Genomic DNA, 21,124 nt, shown 5'->3' with positions numbered 1-21,124 from the left:
AATTTCTATCAATCCTATGGGACCCTCTCCGAATAGTTTGATCCCTCATTTAAAATCAAAAACCCAAAATCAGATGGTCTTAGGCGAGGCGAGAAGCGTGTTTCAAGATTTGCCTACCCATCTTCTCCTTTTCATAGATTTACGATGATATTCCTTAACAAAAATTTCAAATGAATTTTCTCGTTCTTTGTATCTTTGGATTATTTTTAGGTAATTTTTTCAAATTGTAAGAGATATTATCCTCGTAATTTTAAGAAATTGAATATTAAAAATTATTTTATATATCAATAAGTGCGCTTTCGGGAGCATTTCTTTTAAGATTGAGGGGCGACCCGATTAGGATTTCACAAGAAACAAGGAGGATAATTAATTAAGAAGAAAAAGAAAAAAATTGAATACATGTATGCGGATAGAGCAATCTCTAATCCTATTGGTGGATGTGATGCACTGTCAACTACTAAACCAAAACTTCTGGCTTCCCCTGATCCAACGTGGCAATACGAATCTCTGTCGGGCTCTTGCCGGAAAGAAGTCGGAGAAGACGAAGCTCTGCAGCTGCAGCTCAGAGGAGCATCAATGGCGGTCGCCGCTCCCTCCCCCGCGGCTTTTCTTCCAAGAACCGCCGACAAGCCCAGAAGTTTCCCCTTCTCCTTCTCCTCTGCGCCTCGCTACAATCATGGCCGCTTGCTTCCCGCCAGGAAGCCCTTGACTATCGTCGCCATGGCTCCCCGAAAGAAGGTACCTTTCCCTTTTGCAGCTCCACTCTCCCCCTCAAAGCTCGACGCTTTTCCGTTCTCTCTCTCTCTCTCTCTTTCCTTCACTTCCCCTGGAAAATTTGGAGCAGAGGGTGTGGAAGCTTTTTCCAAGCACTGCGCCATTGGACTGCCTGGTTGCTCAACGGCCATTGTTGCATTAGGCGAGACTGAAGCCAAGTCACTCAAACTCTCGTAAATGGATCGACTCTGTGCAGGGATGGACGTAGGATTTAGATCAAGGGGACAAGGTCCTCGGAGGGGCAATAAACATTTAAACTTTTCTGATTGAGGGGGCGAATAAGAGTAATTTCATGAAAATTTAAAACGAGGATATACTAATTTTTTAGAATATCGGAATTTGAGGGGGCGGCTCAGCTATCCTGGGCTCATCCCTGACTCTGTGATTTCGTATACTTTTCTCTTTCAGTAATTGTAACTTTAGAAATGGATGTACGATTTGATTATTACAGCTGGGGTGATGATGTGCAGGTGAACAAGTTGGATGATAACTGGGAGAAGCAATGGTTCGGGGCGGGGATCTTCTACGAGGGGAGCGAACAAGTCGAAGTGGACGTCTTCAAAAAGCTCGAGAAGCGGAAAGTCCTTAGCAATGTCGAGAAAGCGGGGCTCCTCTCCAAGGCGGAGGAGCTTGGTTTCACCCTGTCGTCGATAGAGAAGCTCGGCGTGTTCTCGAAAGCAGAGGAGCTCGGGCTGCTGAGCCTGCTCGAGAAGGTGGCGGGTACCTCCCCGTCTACGCTTGCCTCAGCAGCCCTTCCAATTTTGGTGGTGGCCGTGGCAGCCGTGGTGCTGATCCCGGATGACTCCACGGGGCTGGTGGTGGTGCAGGCGCTGGTGGCCGGGGCACTCACTGTGGGGGCTGCTGGGCTGTTAATAGGTTCAGTTGTGCTTGGCGGGTTACAGGAGGCTGATTGATCGGCAAGTCGTAGTCGATCCGAACCATTTCTTTCCTTCGTTTTGTGTAACGTACATTTTGTGGGATGAGGAGGATCAGTGATTCAGTAGGGCGGGCATTTGTATTATACACATATGTGTAATGTGAACGCAAGTATGAGCTCTTCATCAGAAGAAAGTTATGAGGAAATGTGCAGAATCGTCTGAATTACATGCTTAAAGAACGTGGGATTACGCTTTCTCAATCAAAATTATCGGGACTCTAATATGAGAAAAGTGAATTTGCAGGATGTTCGGAAATGAACCCGTGCGAGACTACGAAGTATGGATACAAAAATTTAAAAACAAAAATGGAGATGAAATGTGCATAATCGTCTGAATTACATGCTTAAAGAACGTGGGATTACGCTTTCTCAATCAAAATTATCGGGACTCTAATATGAGAAAAGTGAATTAGCAGGATGTTCGGAATTGAACCCGTGCGAGACTACGAAGTATGGATACAAAAATTTAAAAACAAAAATGGAGATGCGGGATATCGATCCCCGTACCTCTCGCATGCTAAGCGAGCGCTCTACCATCTGAGCTACATCCCCTCCTGATGTTTGTCGATGGCTGTTTTTTGAAATGAAAGGTAAAAAAGCTCAAACCTCGATCCCATCTTAACAGAAACGAATGTTGTCTTTCTTTGGCACGTTGACATATTCCTTCTGGCTGAACTGTGTCGGCAGGCTCATCGTCTCTGCATGAGGCTGTTATGTTTCTTGCAGCGTCCCGTGCTTGATCGAGATGTGTCAGTTGCGAGCACTAATTATGTCCCTTCAAGCAGGTCTAATGTTCTTTTCATTCAGTCACTTTGAAAAAGCCCATCATGGCACACGAAATATGGATTTCGGTCGACGCAGGTAACAACTGTGGTATTTTTATTCATGGGAGAGAGAGTCTACAATCTTGCAGCATGGTACAGAGAGACTCACACTGTGATATGTTCGTATCAGCTGATTATATAATCGGGAACTGATATAGGACGAAGGGGATCTCTGATCCCCGAGTTATTCATCTAAGAAAAGTATCTCGCTGCGCTACATAAGAAGTATCCAAATAGTAAAGAATTTCCTGCTATTATGTTAATGTACTGTACTTGTATCGACAGGCCCAGAAGAGATAATGCAGGAAATTCACCCCGCTGAGGATGCACATGAGCCAGTAGAACCTCTCCAGGTGATACTGGTTCAAGTCGGAACCAGACAGCCAAGGGACCTGGCAGAAATGCCGTGTGACCTTGTTAACGACCGCCACAAGCACGGAGCTGAGGTAGTATCCCATGGCTAATGAGGCCCACGAGAAGGCCGTAGCCATGGACCTCATGCTCTGTGGAGCCTCCGTGAAGAAGAACTCCATCATCCCTGCCAGTGTAAATAAGTCGGCTGATCCGAGGAACAGGTACTGCAGGGCAATCCATAGGAAAGTTATGGGAAGGGGTCCGGCTGAGTTCATCTTTCCGAGTTTCTCTGCCACGTTCTTGCGTTTCACTTCGACAAGAGCCGCCACTGCCATTGCCATGATGGAGAGGACTAGCCCCGTCCCAATGCGCTGCAGATGGGTTATGCCTGTCTCGGTCTTGGTCAATTTACGGGTAAATGGTAAGATGATGTGGTCGTAGACCGGGGCAAGGAGCATGATGAAGAGGACCGGGAAGACAGGAAGAGAGGCCGGTGGAACCCTTAGGGAGCCAAGCTTGGTGTTCATAGTGGCGGACTGTTGGACCGAGAAGGTCGAGAGCTGTGCGAGGCAGCAGTTGAGTATGATTGTTGACATGAAGAAGGGGAGGATCCCGAGCACGATCTTCACGTCTTCCACTTGATTCACTGTGCACTGCAGGAACTCGTGGTTAGGTTCCTCAGTCACGGCTCGGTTGAGGAACTTAAGGTTGTGTGACAGGGTCCTGCTCGGGTTCGACAACTTCTTATTGGAATTCACTTCCTCGCCCTCGCTACTCTGGCTCGCGTAAGACGGGTTCAAGTCCATGCTAACGACGACATGGGAAGCATTCCGGGATTTGAGAGTGTTGTAGGTGGCAGCAGCCACTACCTGTTGGACACAAAGAATCAGTCCATGTCCATTGGCAGATTTTCCGGAAAGTTCAGGCTTGGGTTAAAGGGATGCTGAGAATGCATATCATTATATCAAGCGTGGCCATAAACATATGGTCATTACCTTGAGCACGGTTGTGATCGGGCTCCCTTCCGGGACCTTAATCCTGTATGTCGAAGAACCGAGTAGGAAGATCGGGATTGAGATGAGAATCGTCACAGTGGAAATCCCAAAGCCCCACTGCCACCCTTTGTTGTCTTCGATCCACACCACGAAAGTGACCGCCATGAGGGCCCCGCATGAAAGTGAGAACACGAAGTAGTTGAAGAAGGTCGACCGGCGCTTCCTGCCCTCTGCTGTGGTCTCGTCAAATTGCTCAGCACCATGCGGCGGGAGCGAACCTTTTATTCCACCAACACCCAGAGCTACGAGATAGAGTCCTGCAAACAGCATGACGGCTCTCCCACCACTCACTTCAAGGCACGGTGCCTCGGTCTTACTCAGATTGCAGCTTGGCGGTTTCAGCGAAGGTATGCAAGCTTGAAGTGTGAGCAGCACAAGACCCTGACATTGAGAACTCACGTCATGGAAATTTCCCGGACGAGGATAATCGCCAAAGAAGTTTACTCAGGTAAGTAAGTCGGGACTTTACCGTGAACTCTATCGTAGCACTTATTAGGTATATGCTGTAAGTGGTGAAGAAACTGTCTGCTAAAAAACCACCGAGAAGGGCGAGGAAGAAGGCCGTCCCCATGAAGTCTGTCACCATGTTCGCCGCGTTTGAGGGCGAGAAATGCATGAACTTGGTGAGGTACAGCACGAGGTTGCTTGCATTGGCCAGGAAGGCCAAGTTCTCCAGTGCCTCCACAGCTACAATTCAATTTTCAGCAACAAAAAATTGATGTCATCAACATTCTGTATGCAACTTCTTAACCGAGTTATGTTCTGTCATGTAAAGTTCAAGGATAGCACGAACCGACCTAGGATGAAGGAGGCTGCGAGCATGCCACCGTGGCGGCCTCCTACGGCAGGCCTTTTCCGCCAGTCGACATAACCTTCCAAGGGTTCCATCTGATGTGGTTTTTCCTGTAACAACAGGCAAGAGTGAGCTGAAGAGACAGAAAGAAAACCGGGCAAGGAAAGTAAGACAAACATACAAAATTGTTAAATAAAAGGATCACATAAGATACTGTTGACCCCCCACATTCAGCTTTCTGAATCATAGAAGTGTAATCTGGTCTAGGCTCCTTTTTATACACCAGTTGAAGGCTTGTGGTCCTACCTGATAAGAAAGGTCTAGATTTTGTCGCAATGACCGTAAAAACTTTTTATTGCTACAAAGTGAGAAACTCTTCAGTGAATTTAGTTCGTATCGTGGCATAAGAAAGCACTAGTAAAGTTGTGACAGACCAGACAAGGATATGGTCTGTTAATTTTGTTCAATCATGTACATTTATTAATTCTTCCTCGCCACATTATGGTAAGTTAAGGTTTTCTCGATAGACGGATCATCATGGGAAGAGAGAGAGAGAGAGAGAGTTTGTGTGCGTTACTCCTAAGAGGGTATCTTGATTTGTTCTTGATGAGTAGAATATGTCTGCAATCAGATAAGAGCATAAAAGCACCTTTTTGGAACCAAATCACAACAGGGAGGATGATTCCTACTCCAAAAACATGGAAGCCAAAGTGTGGTGACAAATGGATCGAGCGGGAACCATTCCTGCAATTTGCGGCTCGTCGAGTTGCCAGGCCTTTCACAGACCCTGAATCACGAGTGGATGATCAGGATCCGAGCTCTTAGCGATAAGCATCTCGTCTAATGCTCTGCCGAGGTAGTGTGGTGTGTTGGCCCCATGCAGTTTCCGCACAGTGACCCCCACAAATGAATTCCATCACACACGCTCCCCCTTCAGTGGTGAGGCCACTGTCTCTTTGATCTAACCAATCTAATGCAAACAACGTCCTCTTTTCCTTTTCCTTCTCCCTCATGGAAGAGTCCATTATAACTATTTTACCCCGAACCAGCACAGTAACGTCACATGACCGGCTCGGCAAGCTTTGGCTCCTTCTCTGGTCTGGAACCATCGGTCCTGCAGCAGTTGTCTATTCATTTTTCCATTAGTTGTTGGTGATGCCCTCGTGAGGGGCACTGTCAGTTTTCCTTTCTTGGCTCATTCTTTAATGAATGTGTGGATGCCAATGCCATGGAAGACATTTAGTGGCACATGACATTTATAGCCCTCTCCAATATTGGGCGGCTCCCATCCTACCAAACGGCGGGCCCCTCCAAATCCCCAGGATTCATCCCGTCTACAGTGCCATAACCATAACCAGAACTTACCAGTCTTCCCCGGTTTCCAGCCAGCCCAGCATAAGCTTTGTCCATACATCAAGCACGGTTCAGTCATCCAGATTCATCGAGAAGATGTCATCAGGCATAATGCGCATGCATACTGCACAGCTTAGGATGGAAACAACTAGTTTGACAGTACACGGTTCGATGCTTTTCCTCAAGCATGACCCGGGAAATGGACAGAACGGATGATACTGGATGGAGGGATGGTTAGTACTGAGACGGAAGCCAGAGCCTGCATTCTGATACCATATTCTATGTCCGGATAAGGCCAACGGCGTGCTGCCTTTCTGTGGATAATCTTTTAATGGTGATTGGTGGTGTTAATAATGAACTAATGATTGATGATTCTCTTGGGAGAATATATGCTGAACTTACTGTTAATTTCAGTTTTATGCCAAATATATATATATATATATATATATATTCTAAACAAGTTTTTTTCTTTTTCATAATCATACGATGCTTGAACTGCAAGGTATGGTCTGGATTCTGCTCTAGTGATAGGGCGTGTTCCCAGGTGGACTTATTGGACCAAAGATAAGGTATATCTTCTCCTTATACCTTTATCTGATATGCTATTATTCCTTCATCTACCTCCAGTTATCGTCGCTTGAAGTGGTACGAATCAGGGAAGGACCATGACAGGATGTGATAGGGACTAACTTCTGCAGTCTCGCCTCCACGGAGAAATAGAATAAAATTCCCCATCCCCGTCTCACTTCAGTCCCCAGCTAGAGTTGGCTCGGCCTGCTTCAACATTTACTGCATGTTTTTAGACGAGCTAAATCTTCTGCAAGTACAGAGCCGGTCGGGGTTCCGGTTACGATCCCATTGGAGAACGAGGACGATAACCGAGCCTTCGGTATGGAGCCTTTAGTTCCGTTCCCTAAGAGCGTTAGTGAAGGTCCGTATGGAGCTGAAACTGAATGACCTCAGGGAGAGGGAGCTGGGAAGTGGGCCTCAGTGGACCGTGCTGGGCCACAAGATCACCGCCGCGTCTTTAATGATTTTCGTATCGTACGTTCCTTTTAATGGGCTCAGCTCCAGGACAGAGGTGGGCCCTGGGGCCCCAGGATGAGCCTTCTAAATGAAATTCCTTCCCACCCAAGTAATTGAAAATGATTGGCTACTCCTGCACCTGAATGTCCGACGGGATTTGTAGGTTCTGCTTGCCGAAAAAACTGTACGAAGTCCTCAGCAACTGTGGGCCGTGGCCGGGCGTAATGTATCACACAGACTGAAACATGTCTCCGATGAAGGTCCGGAGCAAACTCCGATTGAATATCAAAAGCTAGGTGCCCTCGAGCTATAAATCATTCGACAGTTTGATATTATCGTTCGTGCATACACACATTATCGATCTAGAGAGGCCGTGGAAGGCCATCCAACCGAACTGCTAAGAGAATAGTACAACTGCAATGGCATGGCCCATTTAGGCCCAATGGACTAAATTCACTGTGGAATATGAGGCCCAATTTGATGGGCTGCAATCCTGCCTCCTAATGTTTATTGCGTTTCTCATTCTAGCTCCCCGGGAACTTTAGGGGAAGCCAGAAATTGTACTTCTTTCTCCAAATCCTCTCCATAACATATTTCTAGATCGGGGTTCCTAGTTGGTCGGGACTGCATCATAATCTTCTAGACTGTTACATTACCGATGACTCGGACAGCAAGAGCACGTTATTTATCAATAAGTAAGTTTTTCATGTGATCATTCTCAAAAGTTTTTAGTTAATATATCATAGTTCGTGTGAAATCTCCTTTTAAAAAATAATAATGATACACCGATAGAAATATACCACTATCATAACCAGCATCATGGTCCATGAGCAAACCTCGTACAAAAGAGAACACCTTTTTACTTTTGGGTGACTTCTTATTCATATCTATGATTCGCATACGAATAGCTAATCATCGAAAATTCAACATGAAATATGATGAATTATGAAGGGGAAAACTACAAGAATTCATTGGTTACTTATTGAATCGAGCTGGCAAACAACTATGACACCATATTGCTATGGTCATCGAATGAGAACAGCAGAATATTTCTGCGGAAAAAAACAAATTTGCCCTTCCAATGTATCTTTTTGATAAGTAAATATGGTGGGCAGTAGTGATAGCAACATTGCCGCTCTCGCTATGCAATATTCGGACTCTTGTGTTCAACCGCGAACATATCAGACGATTTGAATAATCAGTACAAACACCGATCCCGTCAGCGTAGCACCACCAATGCATCTAGTCACGAACGATCCTGTAAAATAGTGACAAATGATTTTTTTAGGCAATGGACCATTCCATTTGTACCCCTCTCGAGTTTAGGCCAGTGGGCATTGGCATATAAAGCTTTGGGTTTCCTGGAGGACCGTGGGCCCCACCAAGAAAATCGTACGAACGAAAACTTCTCTTTTACTTTTACTTCTTAAGTTGAAACATGAACTATGCCATACAAAATAACGGCCGATCTTTTCTGAAGGAATTGAATCTCGATTGCGACTATACAGTGTCAATGAGCCGAGCCGTTTCTCGTTGGAAAAATTGCCGAAACATGAACTATCACACAAAATCCTTCCAGAAAAGAGTTGAATCTCGATTTCATGTGGCGAGGTGGATCGAGACCCCTTATCGGATCTGATTTTGGTGCGATGACCCAAAGCAATTGAATTGAATAAAATTAAAACCGAAAACCAAACCGGGTCCATGTCCAACTTTATGAACTTGTTGGGGCTAGTAAGCATTCCAAGAACAATACAAAAGGCGATTAAGATTGGGACAACTCAAGGGACGATGAACATGTGGCATTATGCCTCTCCTGGTCCATCATAGCACAAAAAGCAAAAAAGCGGTCTTTCATGTCATGTGACCACTAGCCCCGATTGACCCGGTGTACAGCTCCTTAACCATTGAGAATATTAATTCTACATTAAAAATTTTTAAAAAAAAATTCAATTGCATCACTTACCAATTTGAATTTTTGAGTGAAAATAAATTCATATCCATACAAGCCTAATAGAGATACAATATCGATATATAAATTAAGCGAATCTTAAAGTTCACGGATCGTACTTGAATGAAGTGATTATTACGAGTCAATGCTCCGATCATATCTCGAGAGAGCTCTACGGTAACGTTCCGGATCCTATTGTCGGGTTCGTGGCCGAATGAATTTCGAACTGTAATTCATCGCGAAGCTGATTGATTGGACAAGAAACGAACAGTGTATCCCTGCTGTACTTGGAAGCAAAAGAGTGGAAGAGATCAAGGAATTGGAAATAGATTGTATTGTAGATTCTGAGGATAGACAGCGTGGGCCCAGAGTCACGTCGACGTGGCCCATTAGGAGGGCCCAGCTCCCGCTATTGGGCGGGGAGAATGACCAGGAGGTCAAGATTCTTCATTTTATTAAAACCAAAACTCCGGGAAAAAAACTTTTAATTTTTATTATTTAATCTTCCGCATTACAATCACATTTGGAATGACAATTAATCAAGACAATAGCAGTCGGTAATTTTATTAATTGCACATACCAGATTTAGTGTGGCCGTCCACCTACGGTGCAGTATGCAGGCAAACAATCTTTCTCTTATTGTCTCGCGAGTTTGTTCTACGTTATATCATATTATTACATGGATCAAGTTGAGTTGGATCATTATCTAATTCGAAAATTAAACACAAGCTTGCATAGAACCTGTAACGGCACCGGGCACAATATTGATTGGCATCTCTCTTTTTTTCTGATTTAATTATGTTTGCGGCCAAAATAATAAAGGGTGGGGGTGTCTGTGCGTGCGAGTGACCAGGTCAGTGAATTGAATGGGTTGAGCTGAGTCATCTGTCACCATACCTGACTTCGATTCGATTTTTATTATTCCAATTTTTTTCAAATATTTTGGTAAATAATATAAATAGATAAGATAAAGATTGGGGAAAAGAAAATAAAAAATAAAAAATGAGTTTTTGCTGCTGCCACGGGGTTAACCTCAGAAAGCGATTGATTGGACAGGATTCCCTTTTTTTAATGTTTTTCTTTTATCTGTCTTTCTCCTCTTCCTCGTTGTCATATCATCCGGCATCTACCTCTCCACCATCCCTATTTACCAAATTACCCCTCCCAATGTTACACAACGACTTTTGTCTCATTTTCTATTTTAAAAAAAAATTATGACCCTCTAATTGAATCTATCAATATATAATTATTTTTAAGAGTTTTCCCTTCCTTTTATATCTATTCTATACTTAAAAAATGATATAAAATATTTCACGATTTACATATTTTTTTCTAAATCTATCACGGTGTTATATTTTCCGTTAATGAAACGTTAGTAAGCTCTAAATCTATTCCGCGATTTTAATTTTTTTTTCAAATCTATATCATAGTTTTCATTCTTTTCTCAAATCTTTTCCGGATAAAAAGACCACAATGGCAAAACCATTAAATGTTGACAGTGATATAACGGTGAGATAGATTTGAAAAAATATATTAACCATTGGATATTTTAAGTTATTTTAAAAGTATATAATATATTTGAAAGAAATGTAAAATCATTGGTTTTATAGGATAATTTGCCCTTATTTTAAATTCTTGCGATAAGAGCTTGCCATTCGTTTAAACTTTAAGGAGTTATTTCCATGAGCTTTCCCTCAGCTCATAATCGGATGTCCATTCACATTTTATGTATTAAGACATTATGTGATTACCAAGATAAATTCATTACGTGATAGATAATACATCGAAAATGCAATGGAGAAGCTTTTCTAAAGTTTTATCCTATCGGTGTTCCTGAATTTAATTTTAAATATTAATTATAATTAAAAACACAAATGTCCGTGTATCGCGTAGATCACACAACTAGTTATAGTATAGTCAATTCTATACCATGCAATATCAAAAATAATGTTTTGGGTTTGAATATTGTAAATAGAGAAAATTCATAATTGGAAGAGTTTTATTATTTAATGAGTCGACTAATTTTGAATTTAAATAGTAAGAGCTCGTAAGATTTCTGGATGTTAGGTAAACATTATGGAGTTACTATACAAAATTATTTTGGCCAAAAAGTCTCATAGCATTGTCCTTGGACTTCACCATGTCAAACAATGTCGATTCAGATTGTTGTGATTCGTGCAAGCTTCAATCGCTCTAATGATGTGAACATAAGTATTTCGATCACAATATATATTCACAGTTCATTTACATCCTATACCCATCACGACAGTTAAGAAATAAGAATATATGTGTTATTGAAAAAGTTCTTAAATATCTACACATGAATCTCTGTTTACTTTGATATATTAATCGTTCATTTGAGAAAAAAAATCCATTTGAAAAATATTCACTTGATCATTATGGATTAGTTCAAGCGATACGAAACTTATTTTTCTCAAATAAAGTTAGATTGGAGTATTGTGAATGAAGAAAGTCTACATGGAGAGAGTTTTATTTTTTAATGAGTTGATCCGGCTTGAATTGAATTAGTCGGGACCCATTTGACTTCCGAATATCAAAATAAATATCGAAAAAAGGAATATCTTTCTAATCCCTTCTTAATCGAGCGTAAGGTCGGACAAGCTTTTCAACATTACGATTTATTTTCCCCCCTTTTCTTTGTGGGTGAAAATTTTCAACGTTAATTGAGAACGGTGTCTTAAATGTGCATTTCGGTTATTTTCCATTTTTCTTGGGAGGACATGAAATGGAAAAGAGAAAAAAAAAACCGAAATGTTAAAATGGACTCAAACGTATAAACTTCAACACTACTCTGTTTCTTTTCTCTTCTTTCTCAACCGCTCTAAGGCATTAATTAAACAAATCTTCTTCTCCGCTGTTAATTAATATTAATAAGTAGAGAGAGGGACGAAGATGCGTCTCAGATGCTCTAAGGCATTAGTATTTCAAAGGTTTGAAGCTCAGACAAATGATCTCGCTACCAAAATTTATATGTACCTAAATGAAATTAGTCTCAGTTAATAAGTCGGTATTCCGACCATGGACAGGGGGCATCATGGAGAACTTGAAAGAAACAGAACAGTCGTCTCCACTCCCATGAAAGAAAGATTAAAAAAAAAAAAGAGAGAGAAACTTTTCAGCTTCCTCCCCCCTCCCCCCGCTCTGCTTTGAGCTCCGAAGCTTTATAAACCCATCATCGTCTTCTTCCTCGAAAGGAAAGAAATCTTCTTCTTCTTCTTCTCCCTCTCTCTCTTCTGCCCTGCCGCTTCTCTCTGTTTCTTCTTCACTGAGAAGTGAGCAAACGCCCGACTATCTATCGTCTGACCGGTTCTTATTCTGCTCTGCAAACTCATCCTTCTGAGTGATGGGGGTGAGCTGCCGGTGCTCCCACACTTCCCACATCACTGAGATCATCATCACCAGCTTCTTCCGCCACAAATAAAGCACCCCCCACTTCCAAGTACTCGTGGGATCACAACAGAGCTGACCGAGCTTTGGGAACCGACCCACAGAGAAAAGAACATAGCTTTTTCCATGGCGACAGTTGATTGATTGAACAGAAACCCCCTTAGCTTTCGGATTCTACCATGGCGGGTGGTCCCCTGGCATTCGCCGGCGCCGGCGGCCGTTCAACCCTCTCGTCTCTTCTCCAAAATCAACGGCCCCTTCCCTCCTCCTCCTCCTCCTCCTCTGCTGATGCCTTCTTCCTCTCCGGGTCTTCTCCTCCTTTTCTTGGTATACTCTCTCTCTCTGAGCTGCTTTCTTGCGCTGTTTTTTTTTTTTTCCTTTTCCTCGGGGATAAGTATGCCCCTATGGTTGATCACCAGTACTTTGGTTTGTTATGCGTAAATCGGTGTCGTATCGAATTTCTGTTTCGTATCGATTTCGGTTCGATCAATCTGTTTCTTGTTTTTGCTATATGGGAATCTGTTGGCGAAGCTTGATTTCGTTTTTCAGCATACGGATCCTCTTCCTCGTTCAGGTCTAAATCGAAACGCGACTCACCTGTCGAGCCCGATATGTTGCGGTAGTATGGCTTGCAATGTTTATCTTGATAATAATTCGATTTGTCGGCCGGCATAGAGACAATATTTTTTCCTTGCTATAGAATGGCATAGGTTAGTACGAATCGATCAATGTTAGGTGTAGTCCAGTGCTCAGACTTCCGGATCATCGGACATCCAAGTCGCCTCGTATGAATTGGATTTGTGTTAAATCTCAGGTGCCAGAGCTATGTTGAGCTTTGAAAACATCCACGGAGCGAACGGGCCTACCAGCTCAATCTTCCGCCCGTTTGATAACGATGAGAACGGGGAGGAGGACATCGATGAGTTCTTCCACCAGCCTGAGAAGAAGAGGAGATTGACCGCCAATCAGGTCCAGTTCCTCGAGAAGAGCTTCGAGGTGGAGAACAAGCTCGAGCCCGAGCGGAAAGTCCAGCTCGCCAAGGACCTGGGCCTGCAGCCCCGACAAGTTGCGATATGGTTCCAGAACCGCCGAGCCCGTTGGAAGACGAAGCAGCTTGAGAAGGACTACGATGCTCTCCAGGCGAACTATGACGCCCTCAAGTCCGACTTCGAGAACCTCCTCAAGGAGAGGGATGCATTGGAGTCCGAGGTACATTGTTATCACATATTTGTTAATCGAGACGTGCTTGGGATATAGTCCCGTAGGGTTCGAGTATGCTAATCTGTGCAAAGTGATTCTATGTGCCAGGTTCTTGTGCTCAAGGACAGGCTGCTTCGCAAAGACAAGGAAGAAAGCGAAAACCCAAAGCTGCCCGTTGTCCTATCCCAAGAACCGACTGAACCAGTTCTCGCTTCTTCTTCTGATGGCGAGGTATCTGAGGTACCGATCCTCGTGAGCAAGCAGGACGACATCTGCTCGGCGAAAAGTGACATAATCGACTCGGACAGCCCACACTTCACCGGCCACTCGTCGCACTTAGAGCCTGCGGACTCTTCCTACGCATTCGAGCCAGAGCAATCAGACCTCTCCCAGGACGAGGAAGACGTCCCGAGCAAGAACTTCCTCAGCGTATTCCCGAAACTCGAGAGCTCCGACTACCAAGAGAACCCGCCTGCAAGCTCTTGCCACTTCGGGTTCCACACCGGGGACCAAGACCATGCCTTCTGGTCCTGGTCCTACTGAAAGTTAGCACTAGCTAGCCCCATGTTCCATGTCCTGTCTTTTGGAACTTAGTCCACTCCACTCCACTGTTTCGTAGTATTGCTGTACGCATAGAGCAATAAATCCCCGTCAATGGTACCACCTTAACCAAAATACACACGTGGGCTTGTAGGTCTCTTTTGGAAGCTTGAAACATTGGTGGGTTCTCTCGTGTCCCTTCTTCATGTTCATGGTGTATCTAAATAAATCTCAACTCGTTGCAAGAAAACCTCTTTCGAGGATCAGCGGGATGCTTGTGCTCGATTCCGCTTTCCATATCGATAGTAAGTAATCATTACCTATATTGTAGATTTATCGGCATATGTGGATTAATGGTAGGTATTCACGTTTTTGAAATTCAGAGTCACGGTCACTGTCGGTTTTGATGGTGAAGAAATTTAGTATAAAGTAAGAATGAGAGAGAAGTTAAGAGAGATGAAAACGTGGTGGCAAATAAGGCTTAAACCACGGGAGTGGCATAACCTGGCAAGTTGACAGTTTTGCTGATACGATTATGTGGAAAGAGGGTAACCCACCAAATTAGAGCGTACTTTAGACATCCCTTTCATGCGTGGCATACGTTGTTGTCGGGACTTAGTGTACAAGTTATGCCTTAATTAAAAGTTAAACTGTGCCCATTAAGAATAAACTAAAGTATTAATGTTAAGTAGTGGTCCTACATAGTTCCCATCACATATGCAAGAAGAAAATTCCTCGATATAGCCAAAAAATTATTGATAAATATGGACCAGCGTAAATTGTCCCCAATAAAATTTTATTTCCCGATCTCATCATATTGTTAAATTCCAATTTCTTTTGAATAAATAAGCAATACGTTCCACACTTGCAGTTGGTAACCGGACAAAAATGAATTCCCCGGAAACATCTTGTGAGTGGTGTCAATTAGTTTCATTTCATGACCATATGGTTAAGTTTGAAAATTCCTTTAGAGCAAATAAGTTATAGATACCACCGTTTGACCGAACAAAAAATAAATTCCAACCAAAACACCTTATAATTACTAAGTTTTAGCTGACAGGTTGAACATATATCGGAGATTGTACGTACGAAAAGAAAATCAACTAGCTGATCTGGCCAGCGTCGTACAAGCTACCAGTCAGATGGTGCCAAGTGTCCATGTTCTAGAAGCTCGAGTCTACTAACCAGATTTCCCACCGACCGTCTCCAAGACAACATCAATGAGGCTTCGACCTGAGCTAGCCACGTGTCTGGGCCCCGCCTCCTCTCAGCTCGGTTTAGTCAAACAAGGCAATGGCCCGATGCGTTGCTCCAAACAGACCAAAAAAAAATAAAAATGAAAAAGTCAAAAAAAATACGAAATAAAAAATAAATTTGTGCTTCAATGCTGTCCACAAACGATCTTAATCACTTAATTATTCATAGGATGTTCTAATCTTTCTCATTTTATTTTACCATATTAATTTCACGCAAACATAGATTCTTATGGCAAACTATTGTCTCTACCATCTGGATTAAAGCAAACTTATCCGACAACTTCCATGATCTATGAATCTCATGAGCATGAAGAGAGCGTTCCTTCACCGGTGAGACTCTTAGTAAATTTCTCGTGAAGAAAAGCATACTCATCCGATCGAGTTTTCTGTAGCTCTTGGACGTGCTGTATCGTTTCATTGCAATGGGTTATCACGAAACGAACCTTGATTGGGTTGTATTGAACTTGCTGATTATTCTAACCCGGGATGACGATGTCGAATGGTTGTTGGTGGAAGTACAACGTGGCGATTTCAAGAGGGGAAGGATGCACTGCCAAGTACATGGATGGCACGTGGCAGAGATCCACGGCTTCTAGTGGTCGATAAAAGTCAAGAAAAAGGTACTGTTTATAAATATTTGGTGGATTATAGAGGATCATCATAGATCAATATTAAAATTTTTAATAATTAATAAACGGATGAGAATTATTATAAGACTCGTAATTTTTAATTATCATGCGAAGGAGTATGCACAGCGTTACTTCCTCTCTGATGAGTCCGCATAAATATTATTAATTTTTTGAAACGTGCGTTATATTTTTTATTATTCTATTAAAAATTTAGGGAAATTATTATTATTATTATTATTATTATTAGTACGTTTGTCTTGCAAGCAGAGATGCGGGACGAAGAAGAATGGGCGATGGCGACCGGTGGGCCCCGCGTCTGTCTCAAGGGTCTAGGGACAAGGGGGGTGATGTCACGCGTGCGAAGTCGCTCTCGTGTAGGACCCCGTCGCACGTGCCATTTTGCACCCGATGCCTGCTAAGTAGGCCCATTGACCACGAATGTTCATGTTCTACTCGAGTTATATCTAAATCAAGCATCGTATAAACTAACCATCACCTGTTCTGCAGATTTATCGACTTTTCGGGTGAGCTGAACGTGATCGCAAGTTCGCAACCATGTAAGTTCGAAGTGACCAAATATAATTACCCTGTTGTCCACTACGTATAAGTTCTATGTGAAGGTTAGAAACATTTGTGTTAGCAAAAGTATAGTGTAATCTACGGTTTGATATGATGTCCGCTTGATATAGCCATTTATCGACGCAGTCGGGCCTCATCAGAGTATGGGAATAAGTCAATTTTTATGCAGGACATCACTTGCCTTGCCCCCCGCCAGCAGGTCAAATGCAGGCCCAAAGAATCCCGACCTTGCAATATCATGTAATAAGCTTCACGATCATTTTCAATAGCCCAGACAGTTCGTACCCGAGTCAGTCGAATAATTTTTGTCAAAGAGAACCCGAAGGACGTCTAAGGACGCAGAGAACTCGAACGTGAAATTAAATCTAATGAGCTTTCATTAGATGATCCCAACTTACCGAGACAACAGTCATAGCCGGGACAATCTCGATTCCATGGAGTTTCAAGCATTGGAGCAAAGATACAAGGAGTATAAAGATTTACATCATCGAGCCAAAGAATAGAGCATTACAGTAAAACAACAACACCAACTCGTCATTCCTGAGATGATGAAAACATATACGCCCGAGATGGCCCATCTAGCTCCACGGGCTCAGCTGTCGAGCATCTTTGAAGGCAGAAGTACCGCCAGATGCTGCAGGAGAAGGCGAAGACGCAATGTAATTTGTTCCCGACAAAGACACTGCCGGAGGCAGATTCGGGGGATTTCCTTGGGGAGCAAAGCGTGATGGACTACCGCTCACAGCTAAACCTGCACGAGAGGAGTGCGGGACCTGCAGAGAGATCAAATTAGAGATCCTTTTGTCTTCCAGAGGGTACGAATGAGGAAATCTCATCATATGATGCTCAAGTCAACACCTAGAAGCTCGATTGGATAATATTGAAGGAAAGTAAAATGGGAAAAGGAGTGACGAAAAAGTGGAAGAACACTGACAGTAGAAGGTGTGCATTTGAGCAAAATAAAGATATCCCAAACAGGCGAGCATGGTTTGGACAAACTCTGTGGATACCTTCTCTATCCACTTCTCATTTTCTCCGAGATGTAAAACCTTCAAAACATAGGTCATCCATCACGAGTCTTGGATCATCACACATTCTAAAGAAATTAAGCTAGTGTTTGTTCCAGTTCATTCCACCAGCTATATCATGCATTCAGCTGCTGAAACCTGAGTTAAGAGTCTAGGAGACGAAGACTACCTCACTGGATCAAGAGATTTTCAGGGTGACTCAAAGTCAAAAGGTAGCAGCAATGCTTATCGGTTTCCATTAATAACAAAGAGACAATCAAAAAGCAACAATGCATTTCGAATTCGGTGATATACTCCAAACAGATATGGCAAAAATGTTTTCAGTATAACGGCCAATTATAGCAAACAAGCAAAATCGAGATATCTACTACTCCAGTGAATTCAGCATGAAAGGGATTTCCATACCGAATTGAGCTGGGACAGGGCAGGCCTTCTCAGCGGTGACTCTGAAGATGGCGACATACTGCTCATGCGAAGCAAGGGTCGAGATTGAATGTTGTGGTTCGAGGGATCTTCTGCTTCCCCTCCTTCCACGTCACCCCCTTGGTTGCCCTCTGGGCCCGCTCTAGGAGTAGGATGCCGAGTCATCGAACCAGAGTCATTCGTGACATCCACTTGAAGTGGTACTGATGGTCTCATAGCCATCCCCTGCATACTTCGCCTCTTCAGTTCTTCTTCAGCATTCAAAATCTGACAAGTGACAACATTAGTGTGCTACTTACAAAGACAGTCGCCAGTCGCCATGAAAACCAGAGATATCCTAGCAACGAGCCACGGTGAAATAACCAACATATTTATATATATACTTATATACACACGCACGCACGCAGGTCATATTGGGGGGAAAAGAATCAATGCCCTGGCTCACCTGCTTCAAAACCTGTACTAAATCATGCTTTTTCGTGTTCAAAACCTGCAACTTCTCCTCCACTTCCTTCTTCCTCTTCTCTTTGTCTCCGAGAACGTCAACTTTCTCCGTCAGCTGGAGAATAAGAAACTCATAACAGTTACATAAATTCGGCGGGAGTGAATATTCTTCAATTTTGTACCATCTTGAAGCACAAACACGCCCCAATCATATATCATGGCCTTCCTGAATCTATTGAGGATAGAGAGGAAAAATCCTAGCTTTTCTAGCTTAGATCTGTTTGTGCAGGTATGAGTCTCGAAATCATAATCAAAATCTAAGAAACACGTTCCATAAGAATTTTAAAGAATTGGAAGTGCATTTAGCTTCAACAAAATTCAATTTTCACCATCTTCAACCAATTAGGAGAAAGAAGCAGACATGTGTTCGGTTAGGATGAATCTGAGCAACAGATAGCTTCAAGAGAGCAGCAGCTCGAAATTTCAATATCATGTCGAATTCATCCCTCTATCATAATTGAAACCACAGAATGAAGCACAACTGATAGATTATGCACCTCAGCAGTTTGTTTTACAGGCTCCTCAGGCTTCTCAAGTGACTGAAATTGGGCTGCTCCGCTGCAATCGACGGCAGCAGAGTCCTTCCCCTGTGCACCGGGTTTATCATTTGCCGCCTTCTCCGGACTTCCCCCGCCTCCCAATCCTCTCGGATCTTCATCCGCATTCTTCACCTCTTCAGGCCCGACTCCCTTCGAAGTCCCTTCTCGGCAGTCACCTGCGGCTGGATTCTCCAATTCGCGCTCAACCGAAGGCCCAGCTCGGTTCGCGGCATCACCCGGAGGGTCTGATTCGGGGACCACCCTAGGGTTCGAGGTGGTGGCGGAGGGGCTACGGGAAAGGGCTCGAGAGCGGCGGTGGAGGAGGCACCTGAAGTCCTTCATGGAGATGGTGTGGTTCGGCATCAGCCATCGCCGGGGAACGTCCGGCACGCGGTGGAGGTTCCCTCTGTACAGAGAAATCGCCACCATTGTCGCCTGAACTTTGGTTGTTTCTTGGCACCGCCGTCATCAGCACCGGTGGTTTTATCGGTTCGCGCCTCGACGATGGATCCAACGGTCAGGATTTCTTGTTCTGAGGCCGAAGATGATTTAATCGAGGCCGTTCATATGTTGCCCCTCGAATTAGGCCAATCCATTGCAGGCCCGTTATAAAAAATAGGCTTCGGTTCTTCTTCCCATTTATAATTAATTAATTATTTATTTATTTTTAGCTTATTCAATTTCTTTTGAAGTTATTTATATTTCATTTTAATTTTACATGACTTGGTGTTCGAAATTCTTTTTGATAAATTTACAAAAGCAATAACAATAAGTTGAATGGATGCAATTGAAGAATATCATTTAAGGTACTTAAAAGCGCTGGCTACAACAAAGTCCGACATTATTCATCTAGACATGCTCGACGCAGCTCGTAAAATGTTAAGGCTCTATTTGTTTTTAACTGCTCCACTTCTTATGGAAAAAAAAATTCAAACATTGACGAAATTTGTCTCGAAAAAAATTTCACTTTTAAACTAGATACAACATAATAGTAATTGAGTTAATGTACATTAAAATTTGACGAAAATGCCTAGTGGATTTTGCCAGTATAAAGTCTCTCATAAGTTCATCTATATATATAAGCTCTATTCCTAAATTAACAACCATAAATATGATGATTACATATTTATCTAAAGAAACACGTGCCAAAAATGAAAGAAAATGGAAAAAGACTAATAAACTTAAAAGTATATATAACCTTTTTTCCCCTCAAATTTCAATTTTTTGAAAAAAAGAGAGTTAAATATGATATATACCAATAAATGGTATGAAATTACTATTGAGAAATAAAAATTTATACTTACATGAGTCGATTCAAGTGTTTCGGTATTTGTTCCATTCAAGCAATGTCTCGAATTCGAGTATTGTAAATAGAGAAAATCTATACAGAGAGAATTTTACCATTTAGTGAGCCAACCTAGCTAGAACTGAATTAGTTGAAATCTGTTGAGCTTGCGGATACCATGGTATACACATGAAAAAGAATTAATGTAAAATAAGGGTTAATGGTCTAAAAAATACAAAATTTTTACATTTTATCAATTATAGTACGAACTTTTTTCTTAATTTAAAAATGCACGAACTATCAATTTGATATTAATTTAGCACGTCTCAACTTTTTCCATTAATTTAAAAGAGAATCGATGGCCACACCATCCGATCGGGGTAGCCAAAGTCGCCGACGATCTTATAAGGGCGGCGATGGACCCCTGTGAGACCCTCATTGCTCGAATTTGAGGGAAAAAAAAAGTAAAATTGAGAAGAGAATGAATGGGATAAGTAGTGAGAGTCTCATCAGCCTCTACTATCTACCTATTTTGAGTCATCGGAGACCTTTACTGTCATACATAACTCCGATTGGACGGAAGGTAGTTGTCGTTGAAGTCTATCGATCCGAAAAAATAGAAGTCGTGTTAATATTGATATTAAATTAATAATTTATGTATTTTTA

At 42.7% G+C, this 21,124-nt stretch overlaps 4 protein-coding genes and 1 non-coding gene across 9 annotated transcripts; 2 read left to right on the top strand and 3 right to left on the bottom strand.

Moving 5' to 3' along the window:
* The first annotated feature begins 384 nt into the window (after positions 1 to 384).
* On the top strand, positions 385 to 1,888 carry LOC116213013. The gene is made up of 2 exons (XM_031547812.1): positions 385 to 738; positions 1,245 to 1,888. Exons 1-2 carry the CDS (start codon positions 400 to 402, stop codon positions 1,686 to 1,688), a joined length of 783 nt encoding a protein of 260 aa, XP_031403672.1. The 5' UTR covers positions 385 to 399; the 3' UTR covers positions 1,689 to 1,888.
* A 302-nt stretch (positions 1,889 to 2,190) lies between these two features.
* TRNAA-AGC lies at positions 2,191 to 2,263 on the bottom strand. Its single transcript has one exon. It is a non-coding gene; the product is annotated as a tRNA-Ala (tRNA).
* A 300-nt stretch (positions 2,264 to 2,563) lies between these two features.
* LOC116213009 (protein NRT1/ PTR FAMILY 4.6-like) lies at positions 2,564 to 5,689 on the bottom strand. Of its 3 annotated transcripts, none has more exons than XM_031547801.1 (5): positions 5,387 to 5,689; positions 4,742 to 4,847; positions 4,414 to 4,631; positions 3,885 to 4,325; positions 2,564 to 3,758 (listed from the first exon to the last, which is right to left on the bottom strand). In XM_031547801.1, exons 2-5 carry the CDS (start codon positions 4,830 to 4,832, stop codon positions 2,790 to 2,792), a joined length of 1,719 nt encoding a protein of 572 aa, XP_031403661.1. In that variant the 5' UTR covers positions 4,833 to 4,847; positions 5,387 to 5,689; the 3' UTR covers positions 2,564 to 2,789. The 3 variants fall into 3 exon arrangements, with proteins under 3 accessions (XP_031403661.1, XP_031403659.1, XP_031403660.1); XM_031547799.1 differs by lacking the exon at positions 5,387 to 5,689 and adding an exon at positions 4,919 to 5,016; XM_031547800.1 differs by lacking the exon at positions 5,387 to 5,689 and adding an exon at positions 4,943 to 4,986.
* A 6,513-nt stretch (positions 5,690 to 12,202) lies between these two features.
* On the top strand, positions 12,203 to 14,497 carry LOC116214282 (homeobox-leucine zipper protein HAT5-like). The gene is made up of 3 exons (XM_031549680.1): positions 12,203 to 12,802; positions 13,290 to 13,684; positions 13,784 to 14,497. Exons 1-3 carry the CDS (start codon positions 12,655 to 12,657, stop codon positions 14,216 to 14,218), a joined length of 978 nt encoding a protein of 325 aa, XP_031405540.1. The 5' UTR covers positions 12,203 to 12,654; the 3' UTR covers positions 14,219 to 14,497.
* Positions 14,498 to 17,033: 2,536 nt separating this feature from the next.
* Positions 17,034 to 19,704, bottom strand: LOC116215595. 3 transcript variants are annotated; one of them, XM_031551356.1, is made up of 5 exons: positions 19,132 to 19,704; positions 18,576 to 18,689; positions 18,113 to 18,397; positions 17,614 to 17,728; positions 17,034 to 17,452 (listed from the first exon to the last, which is right to left on the bottom strand). In XM_031551356.1, exons 1-5 carry the CDS (start codon positions 19,600 to 19,602, stop codon positions 17,412 to 17,414), a joined length of 1,026 nt encoding a protein of 341 aa, XP_031407216.1. In that variant the 5' UTR covers positions 19,603 to 19,704; the 3' UTR covers positions 17,034 to 17,411. The 3 variants fall into 3 exon arrangements, with proteins under 3 accessions (XP_031407216.1, XP_031407214.1, XP_031407215.1); XM_031551354.1 differs by having other exon boundaries at positions 17,690 to 17,728; positions 19,132 to 19,703; XM_031551355.1 differs by lacking the exon at positions 17,614 to 17,728 and having other exon boundaries at positions 17,039 to 17,452; positions 19,132 to 19,686.
* Positions 19,705 to 21,124: the final 1,420 nt, after the last annotated feature.

This window comes from Punica granatum, chromosome 7 (genome assembly GCF_007655135.1).
Source record: "Punica granatum isolate Tunisia-2019 chromosome 7, ASM765513v2, whole genome shotgun sequence".
Taxonomy (NCBI): domain Eukaryota; kingdom Viridiplantae; phylum Streptophyta; class Magnoliopsida; order Myrtales; family Lythraceae; genus Punica; species Punica granatum.
Note: the sequence above shows the minus strand (reverse complement) of the source record. Positions and strands in the feature narration are given on the sequence as shown.